Raw genomic sequence first — 19297 nt, 5'->3', positions numbered from 1 at the left:
AGGACAACGTCAGACTGGTTGGTTGGATTGTTTCTTACCAGTTCCTCTATCTGTGTAACGAACTGCTTGTTCGTTAAGATTGCTGGAATCCAGGGCTACTGCCAGCTCCCGGTAACGTGTCTGATGGGCACATGCAGACAGGAGAAAAAGGAAGGAGCAGAAGAGGAGGAGGGGAGGAAAAAAAGCAGGAATTAAAGAGGACAGAAAAATAAATCCTATCGAACTGTGATAATCAGATTCTCCAAACAAAACAAAAATCTACCGCTTCAACAAAAGCAGCTGAGACATCAACACATTTTATCCATTCTGCCAAGGCTTCATTTTGACCCAACAGTGACTCAGAAATAAGAACGGCAGTTGCACGGAAGCCAGATTATCCCCAGTCCCCAAACTGGAAACACCTCCGATACCTGCCCCCCAGTGTTGATCACAACTACCCGATGATAGCACAAGACAACACTAGACAGCAGTGAACGAGAACTGTGCATTCAATGAGGTCTCGCTAACACTGCCGAAAGCAGAGTCCCAGTAAGTTATCAACAGTAGCAAATAAGAAAGGGGGCGGGGGGGGGACGGGGACACTGAGAACAACCTCCTTCCGTTTCCTTAATATTTGTGGAAGAAACAGCACTTTCTCCATTCACATATGATGTAGACTACAAGCAAAGCAGTCAAGTCAGCCAGTTTTATTCCCCACGGAAACAAGTCGCTACTAAGAAAGAACTGACTATCACAATAATACTCCTTATAGCGCCTTTCACTCCAAAGTACCACACAGAGAAAACATCCTTTTCTGGGTAAGGAGAGATGCAGACTCCCTCTGCGACAAGCTAATGTCAATGATGCAGGTTGATTTCCCATTCTTTTCCACTAAATCAAGAATACATCTTTCCATGAATACATGCTGTCCGTTCATCCCACTCAGCTTTTCTTCCCACTGCTGAAAGTTTACGTTCTAAACCAGGATTTTTTGCTTCTCAATGCTTAAATATCATATTGTTCAGTAGGATGACTGCAGACACCGCTGAGATCCAGGAGTGTTTTCTTGAGCTGACTGCTTAAAGCTCCACATCAAATATCAAGAGAATTAACAGGACAAAAGGAATACAAAGGCAAACCAGAGTGAACTCCATTCCATCTTACAGGTTTCACTGCATCTAACTGGTACCCCTGGTGATTACTATAGTTACGTTTATTGATAAGAGACGCACGGATATGTAGTAAACAGGAGTTACTTTATGACAACTGAACTGAAGCAATGGTAGGAAAATAAGCTACCAAAATGATGCAAGTGGAACGAAAATCAGAGCTTTGCCACAGCAACAGCGGAAGACAATTCTGGGCTACCAAATTTGACTTCCCTGAGCTTCTATCACAATTTGATCAAGCCTTCCATTTAAATAAACTGCCTGAAAAGAATTCGTTTAAAAAGGCTGGGGTTTTATGTTTGTGCCTGAACGCGTTTCTATTGCTTATCGGCATAGTTCCTGCCCTTTCCTCTTCAGAAGCCTGGCAACACGAAGACGCTAAAGCCTGTAAACGCTTGACTCAAAGGATCCGACTTCCTGCCTAAACCTATTTAAACCCAGCACTGGAACTTGCCAGACTGTGCATCCCCTGCGCAAGTTTCATCGCCTGTTGTAAAACGGGTTGGCAGGAGTAACTAGACAGCTTCCTCAGGGCAGCTGTTCAGAAAAACCAAAGAGCAAGGAGGTAGCAAATGAGCTGGGACAAAGACTGAGGCACTCACATTCTCTGGAGGCTGCCGGTCATCGCCCGTGGGAGTCTCGGGCCGACCGTCGTCTTTAGTTTTGTGTTTTTTCTTAGCTCCTGCAGCTGCTCCAGGGCTCTTCTTCTGCTGATACTCCTTCAGCTGTGAAAAATAATAATAATAATGATCTGAAATCCAAACAGAATATGCCTTCCGTGAGAATGATGTCAACTCCCCAGCCCCAACTCCACTGGCTAAAAAGACCAAGAGAAATGCTCTTCAATGAGTTTGTCGCTCCGGCGGAAGAAAAATAAAAATCAAAACACGTCCAGAAAAGGCTAACCTAAGATCTAATGTGATGAGTGTTCAACTTTTGTATACAGCTAAGAGTTGCTGGGAAACGACTTGATACTCCATCCTGCAACTACAAGGAGATGAAAAGAAGTATCTTGGGGTGGGGTTTTTTTAGGGTTATAACTAAGAGCATTAAGGAAAAATGAATAAAGGGCAATGAAATCTGAATGTCAAGTGAAACATCAACACCTGACAGTAAGGTCTCCCACTCTGTGAAAGATTTTGAGGAGGAAAATTACAGTCCTTACAGACAAATGCCATGTTAATACAAGCAGCGTAGTCACTGTGAACTAAGGGGAGAAGCAACCTACAACGGATTTTTCAATCGCACCCGCTTCACCCAGGAGAAGCTAGTCGGATAAGCCGTTCGCTTGAATTCGGCTGGGTCTTCCGAGCCGAATCGTTTGTGCTCCAGCAGGGTGAAGCCCCCAGGCAAGCGAGCCCCAGGCAGTTCGGTCAACTGCCCCTTTCCCCAGCCCGCAGCCCGCCCTCCGGCCCCCCGCCGGGCCGGGCCGCGCCGCGCCTCGGCCTCCAGGTGGGGAAAGAAGGACCCGTTATTGGCAGAACTCCAAAATGGAAGCCCGAACCGCTCCAGGACACTTTCCCCTCCCCAGGACTTTCACATACGCCGCCCACGCCGCGGCCGGGGAGAAAACCAAGGGCGGGGAAATAAGTAAAATGAGACCAAAAAACCCCAAAAAAGGGTGTGGGGGAGGCCAGGGGGAGGGAAAACCGCCAAACCGAACCCGGCGGACCCACGGCACCGCCGGCCCGGCCCGCCCCGGCCCCCGCCGCCCCTCACCTTCTCCTTGCCCGCCGCCAGCCAGCTCTGCCCGCTGCCGGCCGCCACGGCCGCCCCGCGCCTGCGCCGCCTTGGCTTCGCCCACCGCCGGCGGCAGCAGCCAGGGCCCGCCCAGCCTGCGCTGCCGCCCTGGAGGCCCGGCCCATCGCCGTGCCGCGACGTGCCCGGCCCATCGCCGGGCCCCGCCTCATGGCCGGGCTCCACCGGCTCCGGCACGGCGCCGGGCTGTGGCTCGTGGCCGGGCTCCACCGGCCGGGGCTCGCGGCCGGGCTCCATCGCCTCGAGGTTGCCGGGCCCGGTGGCTCTGCTTTTACTGCAGGGACTGGAGGAGCAGGTGCCACCTTGCAGTGCCTGCTGCCCGTGTTGAGAGCCCGCACCGCCCGCCGCTCAGGTGACAGCCCGCGCCGCCCGCTGCTCGGGTGACAGCCCGCACCGCCCGCTGCTCGGGTGACACCTGGCTGCCCGGCGTGCCCCACCCAGAGCTCACCTGCAGCTTCCCGGAGACGTTTGTTCCCCGGCGCTGACGGCACAGTGGGCCCTGTCGCTGGGAGACTCCACTTCCCAGCGTGCCCCGCGGCGCGCCCGCGCCTGCCGCTCCCGGCCGGCCCCCGCGCGCACCCGGCCGGCCCGGCGGGAGGCGGCAGCCCTGGCCGAGCGGGTCCCGCCGAGCGCGGGTCGCAGCGCGCCCGCCCCGCCGCGGCCCGGGCCCGGGCGGTAGGAGCCGGGTCCCCGTGTTACAGATTTGCTAACGGTTACAATTAACTAACCTTATTTGATTTTATAAAATCATTTTCATAGAACTGTAGAGGAATAAGAAATATATTTTAGTGGACCCAGCAGCTGCACAACACAAGCTGCTGTGGAATCCTCTGTACAGCCCTGTACCACGGCCAAGGACTGAGAAGCTGATTAACATACGAAGCGAGAGTCTGTTAATGAGTTTGGGGAAACAGTATGTTCATGCATGAATACTTACTGCATATGCATGACTCAGTCCTAGATGAGCTGTATGATGTCGAAGCTCGGTGTGCGTTGGTCGGGAGAGGACTCACTCACGCACCCGGCCGTCCATAAAGAAGTGTCTGCTTATCTCCCTCACATCGGGGTCGGCAAGTTTTTCATTCCGAGATTTCGGTACCAGCCGCTCCCCGCCCCCGCCGCGGGCCGTGCCTGCGCTGAGGCGGCGCGGCCCGGCCCCTGACGCGGCGCCGCTCTGCTCTGCCAGGGCCTCCGGTGGCGGCCGGCGGAGCGGCGCGGCCGGCTGCAGGTCCGCGGTGAGGCCCTGCGCGGGCTGGGGGGAGCGGGCCCTGCTCCAGGGCTGCCCCGGCCGCCGTCTGTGGCACGGCACGGCCCGGCCCGGCCCGGCACGGCACGGCACGGCACGGCACGGCACGGCCGGGGGTGTGTTTTCTTGGGGCGGAGCTGCCGGCCTCGCCCCCCGGCGCTGCCTCGTCCTGGCAGCGCCTCTGAACGCCGAAATTGTGGGGGTTACGGTCTTATTGTCACCTGACGCTGTAAATCTACAAAACGCCGTAGAATATGATGGGGGGCGGGGCAACGTTACAGAAACCCATCAGTCTTTTACCTGAGCTTCCCCCCTCCCTGCCCAGGAGACACGTTTTTCCTTTCCTTTTTTTCTCCTCTTTTCTCCATTTCTGGTTAGTGCCCCCCAGCACCGCAGCATCTTCCCCTGGGCTGACGTAGCGTGAAATGTCTCCTGTGCTCTACAGATGCCCCCTCCCGCGTCCTGCCAGCCTAATGGAACCAGCCAAGAAGCCCTGCAGTATGAAATCAAAGAGCTGAAACAGAAAGACCTTGCTCTAGACCAGGAAACTGCACAATTATTGTCCGAGTGCGTCCTTGGTGAGCTCAGTGTCCACTGTGATGCCTCAATTATTTTTGTTTCAAAAAACCCCACCGGTCTAGGGCTTAGAGCTAAAAGCCGTCCTCTTACACCACCGTTTTTATCGTGGCGTTGTGCAACGTTGATTACAGCGTTGTTTTGATTTATGGGACCCGTTAAGAGAGAACTCTTTCCACTTTATTTGGTAAAGCAAACCCAGGTTTCACTAGGAGCTGGGATAGGAGGATTTTAACTTTACCCCAGGTGTTGCTGAGGCAAATTACCTGTGAACTGGGAATGAATGGTTTTAACCGTTGTGATGCTATGACACATCATGCTACCAGAAGGCCTTGTTCATGTGAGAATTAAAATTGAGATTGTGGCTTGTATGACCTGCCCGGTTTAGCCCCGGATGAAACAGTTTCCTTGTTTGTTCCATCCCGATCAAGTGTCTATTTATTTCCTGTCTGAAGCGAGTGGGTTAAACGTTGGTGTTCAGGAAGCAGAGGTGTTTCCCAGGCAAGCGAAGGGCCTGGAAAGAGACGGGTGCCGCTTACAAGGTAGCGCAACTGCTTTAACTGTGGTTTCTTATGACCTACTGTGGCAGCTGCTTATTAGCAGCTCTTTTGAGATAAAGTTGCTGCTTGCTTTTTAAAGAGAGGGTACCTCTGTGGGTTATTTGTTGCAAAGGAGTGTTATTTTCTAAGGTCACGTGTAGTACAGAGAATGGAAATGGCAGAGCAACAAAGGCTGTTCCCAAAGCTTTTTTGCTTTACCACCACGCGTTTTTTTTTCACTAGCTACAGATTAGAGATACAGATATAAACTGAATTCACCACAGCCTATTCCTGTTTCTACTTGATTCTGAGAATTCAGGTGGGTTGCGGTTTTTTTGTAAGTCGATTCGGCAAAAAAAACCCCACACAAAATGAGGGTCTACTCATTTGTAGCTTTCGTGTTGATGACTTGCAGCAACTGTACTTGCTGCCTTCGGATTCTGCTTTGGATAGTGCCAGGCTTGAGCGTCTCAAATCTCCTTGCTGTGCTGGGTCAGTAGGGGCAACACTCGCCGTGCGGCATTTGTGACCTTGTCTGCTTTTATTGCTACAGAGGCTACAGCCTGGAGGAACTGGAGCAGCACATTTCTCTGCTCCATGAGTACAATGATATTAAAGATGTTGGGCAGATGCTGCTGGGCAAACTGGGTAAGGAAGGGGAAAACTGTTGATGAACAACTCAGTCAATGTTTTCATGTAGACAGAGAGAGAGACGGTACTACGCCACGAAGGCAGAGCTTGTTTTAAAGATTCTTGAATTCTAGGGCTTTCATTGCCCAGCCACTTGTGCAGGCACAAACACTTCTGTCGTTATTTTCGCAGGATGTGTTTAGAACCGAACATGCAAAAGAATTGTCATCTACTGCTATTTTAGTCTGTGTTATGTACTGCCAAACTTTGTTCAGTCTTACCAATTTTTGTCAGTTTTGCTCTTCATATACTTTAAAAGAGTGTTGAGACAAGCAGAGAGCGCAGCTGCAAAACCTTAGGTTGGTTCCTTAGCTATGGGAGGTTCTGTGAGAGAGTTAGGGGCTACTGGGAGGAAAACACAACTTTTCTGACTGGTCTGATATTTCTGCAATGAAAACAGCGGTCTTTCTTTTCCAGCTGTTATCCGAGGGGTTACTACAAAGCAGCTCTACCCTGAATACATACGATCTGGAGCTTAGCGACTAGTATTGAACCTGAAGATTGCCCCGTCCTGCAAAGCTGACACTTACTGGGCCGTGACGGTTTGGTGTGGTATTGGTTCAGAACGGACAGAAGGTGGCCTCAGAAGCGTGTGTGTGGAATTGCAACAGCGCGTGCATGAACAGCCTTATTTCCGAGCAGCTTTACAACGTGAAAGCTGTTGAATCGGTCAACTGTGTCCTGCTTGTGGGAAAGGGATGTAGGACTTTGGATAATTTTGTCTCCGGTCTGATGGGACAGTATTTTTTTTTTTTTCGTTTGTTGGAAAGGCCGTAATTCAGGTTGATGTGAAGACTCTTCCCGTGGAGACCTTGCTTCTCTCCAGCATCCAGGGGCTGTTTGGTTACTGAATAATAGAGGAAGCGAGGGCATGCAAACGTGCAATGTAATAGCTGCTTTGAAAGAAAAGAAAAAACCCTCGGAAGCAGCAAGGGAAGAAGGCTGAATTTGTGGTGGCTTGGGGGTTGGTTTTGTTTTATGATCACATCTGGGTGAGGCTGGGTATTCTGCATTTTTGTACTTAACTGCTCGGGTATCTAGAGGTTCTGTATCATTTCTGTGGTAAATGGCAAAAGGTGAAGTTGTATTGAACTGTCCTGTCTGAATAAAGCAGCTGTCACATTTCTCAGGAATTCACTTATTGAAGAGCCTATAAAACAGTGCGTGAACCTGGGAGCAAATTCTTAACCTCTATTCTGAGACAACTGGAACATCTATTACTCAAATGTTTTCTGAGGACTCTCAATGGTGACGGTGTGGCAGCGCTACCCAGTAATGGGTAGGTGCCGAATTACCTTTACTGCTACAGAGGCTACAGCCTGGAGGAACTGGAGCAGCACATTTCGTTCTTGTGGCTAAAACAGGAACAGTCAAAAGTAAGGAGGAAGCGAGTGGTGCGGCAGAGCGGTAATAAGGGGAGCAGCGGCGATGATGAAAATGATCTCGGCAGACGCGTTACAGAGGGCTGGAGGAGAGTGCACTTGGAAAGTACGAAAGAGGGAGCGCACGCGTTTCCCGTGATATTACAAGATAGACACCCGGGCCAATATCAGGCATTTCACTGGGAAATGATTAAGGAACTACGGAAAACTGTCACGCAAAATGCACTATATTCTCCTTTTACACAAATTTTGTTAGAGAATGTGATGATGGGTCCGCAGCTAGTGACTCTGCTAGAATGGATCTGTGACAAAGTGCTGGACTTTCCACCTGATGGCACTTTGCAAATTCCTGCCTGGCAAGCGGTCGGCAGGCGATTGTGTGATGCTGCCGTGGAGGGGGACTCCGTGGCAGGCATGTGTTTAGCGCCTTGCTGGCAAATTCTGACTCCTCTTTTGCCAAGCGTGGGCTAATTCTACTAACGGCGCTAAACCAGGAGAGGCTGTAAATCCCCCCGACAGCGCGGCTCTTCTCAACACACCGCCAGCGATGGCAATTCCGTCCACACCTCCTCTGCCCCCAAAGCTCCTGTCACTGATTGCAGCGACCCTCACAGCACAGGACCGAGCGCGGGAACAGGACAACTCGGACAATGATTCCATTGACGCTGATAAACCTTTGGACCCAGGTCCTATAGACCCGGAAGAGGAGCTAGACCTTTTTCCTCCTCCCCCTGATGCACTGGCTGTATGTTCGGGGAGGGTGAAAGGGGGTCTGCGGGATCGGTGGCAGCAATGCAAGCGGGAAGCGCTTAAGCGAGGGCATTTGGGAGGCGCCATGGCACGTTCACTATTTTGTCAGCCAAATCAACCTGCAGAGTGGCAGCCTGTGCAATACGAGGCTGTTAAAGGGTTAAGCAAAGCCGTGCGGGAAGGGGGGATTCATAGTACTTTTGCTGTGTCCCTTCTTGAAGTGATGGCAGAGCCTTATACACTCACACCACGTGATTATTGGAAGTCATCGCTTTGTGTGGTACGCACTCCGACGCAGTGCATGATGTGGTTATCTGATTTTTGCGAGCTATGTGTAGTGGCCTCGATTGAAAAGCTTAATCGGGGAATTGCTGTGAACTGTGAGCCGCTGGCTGGAGAAAATAATTGTGCCGTCCAATCCTGTGACTCAGGCAAGGCATCCCAGGGACAGCTATTTGCAGACGGAGGAGATGGCTATGAAGGCAGTCCGGGTAGGGGGATACGGGAGTCTGGGCGAGCCTCTAGTGCGTCCTTCGCCACAGTCTTGCAGGGTCCTAGAGAGTCATAGACTAACTTTATTGATCGGCTTCAGAATAGTTTGCAACAACAAGTCGAGCAGGAGGAAGCTCAAGGGTTGCTTTTAAAACAATTAGCTGTGATAATGCCAATGAAAATTGCAAATGGGCATCGCAGCCCTTGCACAGTCGCAACCCCAACACGTGTCAAATGGTTATAACCCAGAACTCACAGCAGACTGTAACTCCCAGGTTGAGTTCTGGAATGCAGCGTGACACGTTTTTGCTTCTCTAATCTCTTCTGTAAGAACAGTGCACGCTCTTAACTGGCTTCGTAAATAAGGCTGCTAGCTTGCTAAAGAAAGTAGTACTACAATACTATTTCTTTTTTTTTTTTCCCAGGCTTATTATTATTAACAGGTGTCGATTCTGTCCGTCATATGTTGCTACAGAACCGAGTTGCTATTGATTTTTATTATTAGCGCAGGGACAAGGGTGTGAAGGCTTTGATAGGTTGCGTTACGTCAGTCTGAGTGACCACCATGAATCAATCCACAAAAGCATACAAAACTTAAACCAAAGACCTGCAGCAGAGCCAGGGGTGGGAGGCCTTTGGTCTCTTCTCATGGCTGGGAAACTTTGGGCCGTGGATCCAAAGTAGTCCAGGATTTATTATAATCGCCTTAACCCCCGTATTGATGTTTGCCTTCTGTCTCCCACGCCTTTTTGTCCTGTATTCAGCGTTTAGCTGAGTGTGACATAAATCAGGTCACGGGCACCCAGCTACACACCACCTTTGCCTTGTCGCAATTCACAAGCGAAAAAGAGGAGGATAGAGAATGTCTGAAGAGATATACAGGAGAGGAAAATGGGGAATGGCTGACCTAACAAGAGATGAGAGAACAGCTAGGTATTGTGAAGGAGAGGAGGAAAGACGAACACGGTTATCTAGTGACAAATAGGTGTCTGCATGCGTGTAGCGGTACATAGCTATGTAACTGCGTGAATGAGCTCTGCCCTGAGCCTGGTGGTACGTGCAGCTGCGGTTCGTGTCCGGGCTCAGAGATGTCAATATGGGCTTCTCTGTTACGGTCAAGTGTCTCTGGTTGCATTCCAAAAAAAAAAAAAAAAAAGAAAAAAAAAGTGACTTTAATAAGACTGCAACCTGATCGAATTCCAAGAAATGTGAGATAAGATGAACTTCTGAATTTTGTTCATAAGCCGTAATGGAGTGCTACCTATATATGAATGCTAGAACATAACTCTGTTTCAGTGTGACCAGAATTTAACATGCAACTGCATCAGCATATTGACAGAATACCTTTTGAGTTATTTCTTTTTTTTCATAACCTCTAAACTGGGAACAGCTCAAGGTGAAAAGAGACTGTTCAAATCCTCAGCTGTTGCCTCAGAAGGAATAACGTGTTCTTTGTGTACAGGTGAATTTAACACAGCTGACAATTTGTTTTGAGTTAGAAGTATCTGTCACACCTTCATCCCCACCACCACAACCTTTAAGGTCGGTGGGAAAAGCATTCTGTACTCTGTTGCAGCGGGGAAACTTCAGTTGAGCTGCAGTAGTTTGCGTACTTAACTGCAGCTCCTTTGGTGGAAATGAAGTTGTCGTAGAAGTTAGACTTTAACTTGAGTAACATACCATTTGATACCTTGTAAGCGAGAAAGATTGTGTCCTGACAGCATGCTCTTTCCCACACTTGTGCCTAGAGTTGTACTTGAAATCAGGTTGCGTGTTAAGTTTAAACCTCATCACACAGATATCTCAAAGTCCACAAAGACACATCACTGCTTAGGGGATTCTTGCAGTACAGCAGGTGCAAAACCCGTTCCAAAGTAACGATCTAGTGAAGCGTTTTCTTTCAGGAACACCATTTTCTCACTTCTCATAGGTTATACACCATACAACATAATATCTCTCCATAAAGTCTCTTGTGACTAAACTGCATTCTGCAAATTTGTATTAGAAATAGATGCTTGCATTTTCACCTGGTGAAGTTCCCTAAGCTAAAGGATTGTGACCTAGGCATTGCTACGAAGCTCAAAGATCGCGACAACGGCGATGGAGAAGAGTCATTTAACATGTAGTTGATCTATGGTTCATACAGGACTATATCACACTACGAAACCGGTATGAATTCAGAGCTGTGGATGTACTGCATGTTCAAGTAATAGTTTATCTACAATATTTTTTTTTTAAAAAAAAGGTGCCTAAGCTATAAATACCGTACACTATTCTCTTTCCCTATTTTTTTAAGCATTTTTTTATTTCCCTGTTTGTGTATAGTTTTATCTATCTATCTCTATATAAACAACCAACACAAAGCAAGCAGAACATTTTGAGAAACTTTTATAGTTAACTTCTGCATTTAATTCCAGTAACAATCTAGAGGTGTCCATTCAGCTCTTTGTTTAGTTCCAAGTCTTCACTGTATGCTTTCAGGTTCTTTGAAAAGCAGCAATAACAGTTGAGCAGTTATTTAAAGTGAAACTTTGCCCTAAACAATTTCCACTTCCATGCCTTAGAATGGAGGCACAGCGGAACACTCGCCCGTGTTGGGCAAGATTTCAAGAGCTTTTAAGTAGGTTTTATCTTTTCACGTTAGGATAGAAAATGTTCCTTAACAGCTTATATATAGAATTTACAAGTTAAACACAATTTCTCATGCTCATTTATTTGACTAGAAGTTCCTGAAAAATATTTTCATAAAACTCCCATAGCTTATTGCACGTTCTTATAAATAATCATAAACCTGTATGTTGACCTCTGGATGAAATGCACCGATAACAAGTTTAACATTTTGTGAACCCGACTGAAATGTACAAACGTACACATAAAATAAGGCCAAAATTAGTAATTAAGCAGTGAGAAAGAAAACAAAAGAAAAAGGGATGACAACTGTAGGACAAGGCCTCAATGACAAGAGTCCAAGTACTGATAGCCTGATGAATAGAGACTTGTTAGAACTTGCAGGGCACAAGCCCTGGGAACAAAGGAACAAGCTAACTGCAGACCCCTGAGCCCTTACAGTTGAGGAGGCAACCAGACGGACAGAGAAACAAGTAGCCAGATAAGGGAACGGATGGCGCCGATATGTAACTTTGTTAATCAAGAAAGCCGCGTAGAAAGAAACTCCTTAACTTTGGAATAGAAACTGTTGCTATGTCAAGGTAAACTAATAAGTTCCTATTGTTCTAACGGTGTGCCTTAAGTATCACCCAATCAGTGTTTTTTACGCTTAAGATTTAACCAATCAGTGTGTAATATGTAGAAGGTAGAAACGTATATAATTGTAAGAAAATCACTAATAAAGGGACAACTTGCTTGCATCAAGCTGCGTCCCGTCTCTTCATTCGCCGCAGACAACTCCATAACATGGTAAAGCAACCTTTTACAAAATAAAAACCAACAAAGAAACAAAACCAAAAACCACAAACAGGGGTGAATTGTAGAGAACAGAGACAGTGGGTTGTTTTGACATTGATAATGTGCAGCTGAGAACCTGCAGCAAAGAGTCACATAACTTTGAGGGAGCACGAGAAGACACCAGCATGAGACAGAAAGAAAGGAGGGATGTGATCTCACCTGTAGAAGGCAAGTGAACAGCAGAGAGTGGCCTGTCGCAGCACTCTCCAAAGGAGCCAGCTGCAGCCAGGTCTTTTACCATCACACTCTCCATGGCAGTCCCTCTGCTGCCTTCTAGTCTCGCCTCATCCAGGGCACGCTCACCCTCTCTGCTTCTTCCTCGGCTGCCCAACCGCTTCACAGAACCAGCCACAGCTGCACCTTGTCTACACCAGCCAACCCACCGCCCCTGAAGCCAGCCCACAGCTGTACATTGTCAGTGCTGATTAACCCAGCTTCGTTCCTCTGCAGTAGCCTACAGTGCACAGCGCTAAGGAATGTGTTGTACGAACCTTCCGGGCTGTTCCGCGTCAATTCACAGTCAGTTGCAAAAATTGAAGGACACGTCACAGGGCTTACGGCATGAACTTTTGGGAGATCGGTTGCGGAATCTTTTCAAGTCTCGGGGAACCACCAGATGGTTGCAGGAGTTTACAACACGCGGAGGAATATTGTTATTGGTAATTGTAGTCATGTTGACCATTATTCCCTGTATGCTGAACTGTATAATGATTCAAAAGTAGTTTAACCTCTAATGTTGTTTCTGTTCAAAATAAAGACGGGGGAATTGCAGAGAGCTTTATGGCCAGTGCTGGAGGCCACGATGCCTGTGAAGGGCCTTGAAGGCTAAAGAAGAGAGAAAGTACGATAAGGTTGGCTGAACGCCTGGAAGGAAGACGGGGTATGAAGCAAGGCCAGAGCGGATGCGCGATGCCACATCTCGGCGGCTGGCTGAGAACATGAAACCCGCAGAGATAAGAAAGAAGAGAGAAAAAAAACGCAAGAAGTTCAGTGCATTTGCAGCTTAGTAATTAACCAATTATACGTGGCCAAGAAGTGCGTGAACAGTATTGATTAACCAAGGATATTTTAGTATGGGTCGCGTGAACAGCAAACGAGGATATTATAAGCGTGGGTTCTGGACTAATAAAAGGTCTTCTGGTTGAACTCGGGAGTCTCCTCAGGCCGTGTGCTCCTCCTCCTCGTCTGCCATTGCATGGACCTGCAAGGCCACACAATAAAAGTTAAAACAACGTTCATGGTGCATTCACTCCTGCCTGTGTTTGTCTAGAGCAGCTGTGATGCTGCCCCTGGTGTTACCTGCTCAGAGAACTGCTGCACCTACTGCTGCCACATTCTCCGCACCTCCTTCAGTTTCTTTACATAGTGATCTCTTTCTGTCTGGAGCTGGTGAACTGACCCTGAGAGCTGTTCAAAACAAAATAAAACACAAAGAAAATCACATTGGCTAAAGAAATTTGGCAGTGACCGCTTCAGGGATAAAGCCTGAAGAAACCAGTGTTAACGCAAAGCTCAGGCTGCATTCTTCTGCCACACAAGTTTCTTTACAGACATGAAGATCTGGATGTCATTCCGTACAAGCCCTGAGCAACCCGGGTTCCCAGGCCTGCCTTCTCCTCCAGTGCCACCTGCAACTGCTGCTTTGCATCCAGACTCCCTGCCTGATTTGACAACTGCCAAGAAAAATCAAAAAGTCATGGCAAAATGTTAACACGCCACTTCTGCATAGCCTTTCCCCTGATAGCAACCTGCCACATGATCCATGTTGAAACCTTAAAGTGCTCCAACTCACGGTGATGTTCAATGGGGAAAAAAAAAAAAGAAAAAAAAAAAAGAGGAGGGGGGAAGGAGATTAAAATCAAAAAGCTTAGATTTTAGCCCTGTAAAACAGGCTGAGCTAGACAGCTCCTCCCTACCAATTTTGTATTTACGACTTGTTTGATTAAAACCTATTTTCTTAATCTAAAAATCTGGCTCAGAAACTTTGTGCATTTCCAGAGTCTGTATTACACAGCCAGACCAGATGGTATAAAAGCTTGTGATTTTAAAAGTTGTCAAACACGTCAGGAATTTAAAGCCAATGTCTGGAGCATGTCAGTTGGCACACAGTACTTTTCCCAGAGGAGGAGCAGCTGCCTTTATTTCAAGGGTAACTTAAGCCACTGACTGGGGAGGAAAAAAAAACCAAACCCCAAAATAAACAAAAGAGCAGTTTCTTCCCTCACAGGCTCAGGTTCACACCGGCTTGCTCTCTGAACTGCTAACAGCTGGCTTCCTGAATTCCCTTCCTAACTGGCTGCTTCTCTTAACTTTCCCCAGCTGACCTTCGAGTTACCATTGTCCAATTCACCTTCTGCAAGGGTGGGTACAAACACCAGCCCTATTCAACTGGCTTCTCAGTGAGACCACGAGACAGCTGCGTAACCAAAATGCCAAACAGATACAAAGCAGGAAAAGTCTTCGTATTGTCACGCGCTGTATGTTCAGTCACCCTCTCATATTGTAGAACATTCTTTTCGCAGACCAGCGTCACAACAGCTTTCAGTCTACTGCTCCAGCTCCTTCAAACAGACCTTCTGTTCCTCAGAGGCCTCGCTGAAGGCCTTTGACCAAGAGGATGCCTTGATGAGGTTTTGTGCCTTCCTTTCAGAACAAGGGTTAAGCCTTGCCCCCACTCTCAGAAGCAAAGTCTTACAACGGTCAGTGTGATCTACCCTCACAGCCTGGAAGCAGTATGGGCACCTGTTGGATCCTCCGTTCAGCCATGTCCAGTTCCTCATGCAAATCCTTTATATACAACTGCAAGGCTGAGTCCTCGGAAACCAGGCAGCGAATCTTCTGTGACAGCTCTAAATTCTGCAGCTTCATTTCCTCACTGCTTTTGCTGAAACAAACCAAGATTAAAGCAGCATCACTGTATGTACTATGGGTCTGGGCAAGTACATGTCATAAATTTGCAGTCCAGCTAGTCGTAACAGTTAGAATCACAGAAACATCACATCCAGTCACTTTTTTTAAGCTGAATATCCAACCTCCCAAGTCACCACCTGTGGTGCATGCCCCTTGTGATGTTTTGTGGCTCTCCCGGGAAGAGCAGTGTTACTCTGCAGTAACAAGCAGCAAATGGACTTACCTTTGTTTGTACAGCTCCTGTTTCAGGTCTTCTAGCTCCTTCATTAACTCTTCGTTATGCTGGAGAAAAAAAGATATGACTGATTCAGCTGCAGACTTCAGCAAAATATTTCACCTTTAGCCGATCAGCTGAAGTGGAAACATCAGAACTTTGGCAAAATCCTTCAGGACAGGTTTGCTTACAACCTCCTGAATTTGCCAGGAATAAATCTGCTCAGCCTTTTCAAACGCGATGCTACTAACTGGACGTGAGGTCCTTTCTGCAGACTTCTGGATGAATATCGATACTGAAGTGTCTGCCTGATGGAGACCCTCCTGAGACAAGGTCTCGGTGGCGCTCCTGTTGCGTGGAGCTGGCAAGACTAATGAAGTAAGGTGCCGGATCTGAAGACAGCAACTGGACCATATGATTAGTGGTCACAGAAACCTGAATGAACTTTGCCTTGACCGTGGAGAACACAGGGCTTTACAAGGTTAATTAACAATTCAGAATGTTAATTTCTGCCCCTTCTCCGAGCAGGGACTACAGACTTTGCATTAGTGTACTGACAAGCAAATAGCCAAAGGCAGAGCTGCTGGTGAAGCGTAAGCAGAGGTGACTCTTACCTTCTCTGCCTGTTTCTGCTGCAGAGAGATGGAGGCCAAAGTACGTTCCAGCTCCACTACCCTCTGGCGAGATGAATGTAAATGAGCAGCAAAGCTCTTGGCTTCTCCTGAAAAAGTCAGGACAGAGTAGAGTTGAGGCTGGACCACAAAGAGCTTTTTGGAACTGGCTAAACAGCACTTTCTACTTTGTCTACAAGCTCTTAAGGCAGCACAGAGCTTTGCAAGTCAGTAGACCTGGTTCCGCCCCTGGCTCTACAGGTGGCTCACTAGCAGCTCTGGGCAGTAAAGCTCTCTGTAACTACCATCCTCACTTTGAGGGAGACGACGAAACTTCCTCTGCAGAGTAGGCAATATGTTGGTTGGGATCTTTCTTTCTAATAGGAGAAGTTGCTCAAACTTGGTTCAGAATGAAGGGCTCGGGTAAAACCTACCTTTACGCGATAGCTGTGTGGGAGGGAGGGTGGCGAAAAGGGAACTAAGTTTTAAAAGGATCAGAAGAAAGTCAGAAAGGAACAGCCTGGGGTACTCGCCGGGGCTGAACAGGGCTGACAAGGCTTTAGCGATGCACAAAAGAACCTCAACTGCCATGGGATCAACATGCTCCCACTTGGGGGCAGCTCTGGCGACAGAGGCAGCGATGGTGCCAAGTATTGCCCACCCAGGAGTCGGCCACTGCTGTGAGCTGGCTGCCAGCAACTGTCATGCCTCTGGCTTGAAATTCACACTTTGACCAACAGCTTGAGCTGGAGCGCTCACAGTCAGTTACCTGATTTCTTCCGTGCAGCCTCCTGAGTATGTGCAAGGGCCGCCTGCAACTCAGACTCCTCAGAAGATAGAATTCCAATAGTCTTGTTACGAACCTTCGGGAAAGGAAAATCGGCTCAGCACAAAACTTCTTTGCTTGTAACTGCAACATCACTGTTGCCACAAAAGGCTAACTCAGTAAAGGGAAAGAGCTCGTGCAGTTAAGTACAGTCTGGCTGGCTCCCAGTTTTCCTGAAGAAACGCGCTCGTGGCTTCCTGAGTAAAGACTGTGAATGGTCAGTAATCCAGAGAACAGCAGAAGGCAGGTGGTGTTACTGTAATGGAGGCTCTGCCTTACCCGTAGCTGTTCCCTCAGCGCGGCTTGCTCTTCAGAAAATGTATTTTCCAACTCCTCCTTTTCCTGTATAAACAAATGATGCCTATTTAGCACAAAAATGTAGATGGGTAACCCTTGTTTTGTGTCAAACTAAAAAAGCAGTGATACATTGGTAGTACTTGCAGCAGTCCTTTTAAAGACATACTTCAGCCCTGCGTTATTTGAACGCCTTCACTATTTATCCATCCTAGATTGGCAGTAACAGCATAGCACAATCGCTGCTAGCATAAATACGGTAGTGCTTGGAAGCAAGCTACTGGCAAGGACTTGTATTCTCCTGCCTCCACCACACTCCTCTAATACTTGAGTATTTAAACGTTCGCTTGTGTCAAAATAAGAACGCTACCTGCCAGGCAGGCCTAACTCATGAAGTCAAATTATTCAACCCTACGCTACAATGAAACTGAATCTAACACAAGACAAGACCACACGTGCCTGTGCCACAGCCCACTATACTCTCCACGCCGCCAAGAAAGAGATACTATTTTTCTGCCTATCCAAAAACGGGACACACTTTACCTTCTCCAGCTGATCCACTGCCTCCTGGCTCTGCTCCTTCCGTGGAAGAAAAGTGATGCACCAGTATCAAGAGAAAATACTCTCACACATCTGAAACACATTTTCACTTCAACGAAGTAGGATACATGCCCAATTCACGCAAACAGAATTTCCACCGTCCTTTCTGTAGAGGACTAGGAAGTTCATCTTAGCTATTAAAAATACGAGATCTGGAGCTGCCTTCACTAATGTACTTTATTTGCCAGGCATCTTTTTCATCGCTCAGTAGATTGCCACAGTTGTTCTCCAACACCGCTGCTGAAACCCCTCCATGTCTACATCTGAGCATCTACCACCTTCAGTTAAACTCGCATCCCCACATCTGTGCAACTGATGGAAGTAATCCTGGTGTATTGGGGTGATCGCCAGAAATGCTGGTTTTTTTTTAAAAAACACCACCAATAAAAAAAAACAACAAACAAACAACCAATAACCCCAAAGAAAAACGTAGTCTTTTCCTCGAACTGAGACCTCAGACCTTTCTTCCACTGAAGAGCTCGCCTTAAGTCACGCAGAGCCGCACTTGTGTTGGCAGACTTCTGCAGGAGGTGGTATGGGAGGGCTGAAGCCAGATACAAAGAGAAGGGGTAATTCTGTCCTAGCCCATTTCCATCTTAGCGGTGAAGTATTTGGAGATTTGTTGTCCGTAGGTAATGCACCTTTAGATAGGAGGTGAAGGAGACAAAGGTGGCAGCTGCCTACCCAGGCCGCCACACAACTGTGCTGCTGTGTTTGCTATTTGCTTGTTGTCTCCCTGACAGCTTCTTCACAGATGCCTCGTAACTAACTACAGAAGCAGGGCTTTTTTGCCTTCCCAAAGAATGAGCATTGTCCAAGCTCTTTCTTTACTACTACTGCTACTACTACTACTTCAATGCCTTTTGAAAGGTGACTACAGATGGAAGAGCGATGAGCGAGAGGTTTTGATTCTAGCAATGCCCATGCACAACATAACCAGCAAAAGCAAAGGCAAGACCACAAATGCAGCAAAGGCCCTACACAGTTGCAGGCCAGCGTAAAAGCAGGCAAACAAGGAGAATCTTGCGTGGGCAATGCACTATGCCAAGTTCCTCTGCAGCCCAGCTAAAACACAAAAAGAACCAGAACGGAACAAAAATAACCCAAACCCCAAAGGAAAACAACAAGGGGGGGTCACGGGGTACACCGGGAAATGCTGAACTTTGCAAAAAGTGTACTTTTACAGAGGAACAAAATGGGGGAAAAGCATTTCACACAAGAAAGGCTCTTTTCAGACTGAAGCAAGTCCACTTGGCTGCATTTCTTGCAGTGTTAAAGCTGAAGGCTGAAAAGCTGCAGCGGGAATCCATGCAGGCCACAGGACAAAGCAGTTCACTCATCGCGCCAAGAGAAGCTGAGGATATGATCAGAAACCAGCCCCAGACCCTCTCAGGCCTACTGCTCCCACTCTGCCGATATCGTTAGATCAGCAGCACCACCTGCAGAAACAGGTTTTCACACTGCTGCCAGCACCAGAATTGTGTGTTTCAAGGATTTGGACAGGCGCAGAAATAGCTGTTTTATCAGGATGCTTATCATCCAGGGAAAGCCTGATGAGATCAGTAGAGCACACTTAAATGGAAACAACAAAACTCCGTTTCTTGTTCCTCAGTTGAGCCAATACATTCACCAGCGGCCTTAGACTTTGGAGCCCCTTAACAGGTTTTCCGTGCAGCTCATTTTGTTCCCTACAGAGTGCCGTGTAAGCAGCCTTCCTTGTGGCACTAGGAGAGAACCCATAACTTTGCAGACACCCAAAGAGCTTGGAGGAGCAGCGAGGACCACGTCAGACTGGT

The 19297-nt window shown here is 47.9% G+C and overlaps 1 protein-coding gene and 1 long non-coding RNA gene across 2 annotated transcripts; one reads left to right on the top strand and one right to left on the bottom strand.

Moving 5' to 3' along the window:
* The first annotated feature begins 4597 nt into the window (after positions 1 to 4597).
* LOC129782896 (DNA repair protein SWI5 homolog) lies at positions 4598 to 7082 on the top strand. Its single transcript, XM_055792346.1, is given in 4 exon segments — positions 4598 to 4719; positions 5821 to 5915; positions 6375 to 6418; positions 6420 to 7082. Coding segments are annotated over 4 exon segments (285 nt in total). The 3' UTR covers positions 6444 to 7082.
* Positions 7083 to 13425: 6343 nt separating this feature from the next.
* Positions 13426 to 17859, bottom strand: LOC129783890 (uncharacterized). The gene is made up of 7 exons (XR_008745978.1): positions 17445 to 17859; positions 16887 to 16949; positions 16551 to 16644; positions 15785 to 15891; positions 15180 to 15238; positions 14789 to 14930; positions 13426 to 13453 (listed from the first exon to the last, which is right to left on the bottom strand). It is a non-coding gene; the product is annotated as an uncharacterized LOC129783890 (long non-coding RNA).
* Between the last annotated feature and the right edge of the window lie 1438 nt (positions 17860 to 19297).

Source organism: Falco peregrinus, chromosome 1 (assembly GCF_023634155.1).
Source record: "Falco peregrinus isolate bFalPer1 chromosome 1, bFalPer1.pri, whole genome shotgun sequence".
In the NCBI taxonomy this organism is placed as follows: domain Eukaryota; kingdom Metazoa; phylum Chordata; class Aves; order Falconiformes; family Falconidae; genus Falco; species Falco peregrinus.
This window is presented reverse-complemented; position numbering and strand designations above follow the sequence as displayed.